General features: G+C 34.6%; 1 protein-coding gene across 1 annotated transcript in view; it reads right to left on the reverse strand.

The window, feature by feature from the left end:
• The window catches only part of TRPA1 (transient receptor potential cation channel subfamily A member 1), a 65,966-nt gene that overhangs the window by 31,258 nt on the left and 32,390 nt on the right, over positions 1–2,318 (reverse strand). Inside the window, exons 11-12 of the mRNA XM_019643589.1 lie at positions 1,562–1,731; positions 1,310–1,474 (exon numbers count right to left, since the gene is read on the reverse strand). Of these exons, the coding sequence (XP_019499134.1) occupies positions 1,310–1,474; positions 1,562–1,731 (335 nt within the window). The remainder of the gene's footprint in view (positions 1–1,309; positions 1,475–1,561; positions 1,732–2,318) is intronic.

Below are 2,318 nucleotides of genomic sequence, written 5' to 3' on the forward strand. Positions count from 1 at the left end.
AAAAGTATATAGATACATTATCAAACAGTTGGGGGTGGGTGAAACTAGATTTAGCATGTCTGTGTCATTCCTATGATTTTCAAGGCTGTAATGGACTTATATACACTATTTTAAATCTTGTTTTATTCTTTCATTGAGCATTGTATCAAAAAATTTCCATGATGGTGGCATTGTCTTCATGGCCATAGTTACTGAAAATAATAATAATATTATTATTTAATAATACATGACTGACTATATGATACTTAGCTTAATGCCACCTATTCTTCTAAGAGTTCAAGTCTGAGGAGATCTTTCCTCTTGTGCTCTCGAAGATGCTTACTTAATCCCTTTGGGGAAATGTCTGTCCTTTCTCACAGAAATTTAGGATTAAATTCAATGACATCTTTTTGTTGTTGTTGTTGTTGGTGTAGAGGCCTGAAGTCTTGACATTTTCCCAAATTAGACGACATAGAAGAAAACAAAGGGTGAGATCCTGACACAGTTTAATTTCTGTGCTAGTGAGCAACTGTGCTTGGGTGCAAAAGCCACCTCGCTATTTAAGTGACAATGTAATTAAGCGACACATCTTGAGCAGAGCACGCCCTTCCCAGCTGTGTCACGACATTGCCGGGACTGGTGTCTGATGATGAAATATATTTTTGAACAGTCGCCTAATTAGTTCTTTGCTCATATTCACCTGAGTGAAATTAGGACATAGCTCATTGTACCTCTATAAAACTTTGCTGGGTTTTCATTTTCCTTTTACAAAGATGTCATTTAATTATGCTACCTTTTAATTATGCTTAATTATTTTAATTTGGTTTTGCTCCTTGTGTTCAAGCATAATGAAATTCAGGAATATTTTATATATATCATGTTGTAGCTTAAAAGGGCACTTTTTATGTCTACCACTCATCAGACTGAATGAAAAGTAGAGTGTTTGTATTTGTAAGGGGTGTGTGTACATGTAAACATATACTCACACAGTTTTGTATCTGCATATAAAAAATGGTAGCATGATGAAGTAAAACATGAGGAAATGAGTTTCAGAGCTTCTGGGAACTACTGTGCACAAAGCCACTTATTCTGTGACCCTAAACAAGGTCTTCAGCTCTGTAAGCCTCCATATCTTCATTTGCCAATTGGCAATAATACTGACTTCTCCTTCAATACTTGAGAAGCCGTATGTTTTGAGGAGTGAATCAGGTGGATAAAAGTACTTAGTGAGATAGAAAGTTAGCTACCATAATTAAAAGTAAAATAGAAAAACCGTCCAGAAATGGCTAGTTTAAAAGAACATCTAAATAGTCCATTGATATAGCCTCACCTGAGAAATAAGGCACCTTTTCTCAGAAGCAGTTGAACCACTTTGTCATGCCCATTTTTTGCAGCCAGGTGGAGAGGAGTCATTCCGTGAAGGTCACCTTCATTCAAAAGCCTTGTGTCGCTCATGTCTTGCAGGAGCCTCTGGCATGTATTGATACGCCCGTAACTTGAAAAAAATTAGGGTTCATATTTTTCAAAGCAAATATTAAGCAGAAAGAAGATGTGCTCATATGTCACATAAACGGACCCTTACCTGGCTGCAAAATGTAGGGGTGATTTTTTATCTTTGCTTTTGGAATGAATGGATACATTAAAGCACAGTAGGTTATTTACAGAGACAGGGGCCCCCTGTCTGCATGCATAATGAAGAGGTGTACACCCATCGTTGTCTTCATCCATTACCAGCTCTTTGATATTTTGCATCTATGGGGAAAAATTAATATTCTAAGTATAACTCTGCTCTCATTCTAATCATAGTGTTTTCCTAACTATGATTGGATTAAGCTGCCAAAGGAACAACTTAATCCAATCAATAAGCATATTTTTATTCTTGTTTAAAACATTCAAATACATTTTTTATTTTTTATTAAAGATATTGACAATATTAAAATCTATTATTATAAAAATATGAGGCACTTCAGATAATATCTAATAGTCACTCAATAAATATTAGTGGCTGAATATAAATATGGAGATAATGTTTTCAACATGTTAGCAAGTCAAGCATGTTGAGCAGTTTTTCTTAATCGGTGATGGAGTAGTGCTAATGCATGCATGTACTTGACTTTTCCATTGATAACACAATTCGTAATGGTCCAAAAGGAAAGGAAAGCTGACTTATAAAATGGGGATATATGTGAACACTTTGTAACTTGGAAAATGCAATTCCAATGTAATCTATTATCGTCATCATAATCATCACCACTATGTTGTAAATAAATATTCAAATATGGCATCTTTATTTTAAAATATTTTTTAAATTCCAGAATCAGCCTTCATAATAATACAAA

The sequence above is a fragment of the Hipposideros armiger genome, unplaced genomic scaffold (genome assembly GCF_001890085.2).
Source record: "Hipposideros armiger isolate ML-2016 unplaced genomic scaffold, ASM189008v1 scaffold_80, whole genome shotgun sequence".
Lineage (NCBI taxonomy): Eukaryota > Metazoa > Chordata > Mammalia > Chiroptera > Hipposideridae > Hipposideros > Hipposideros armiger.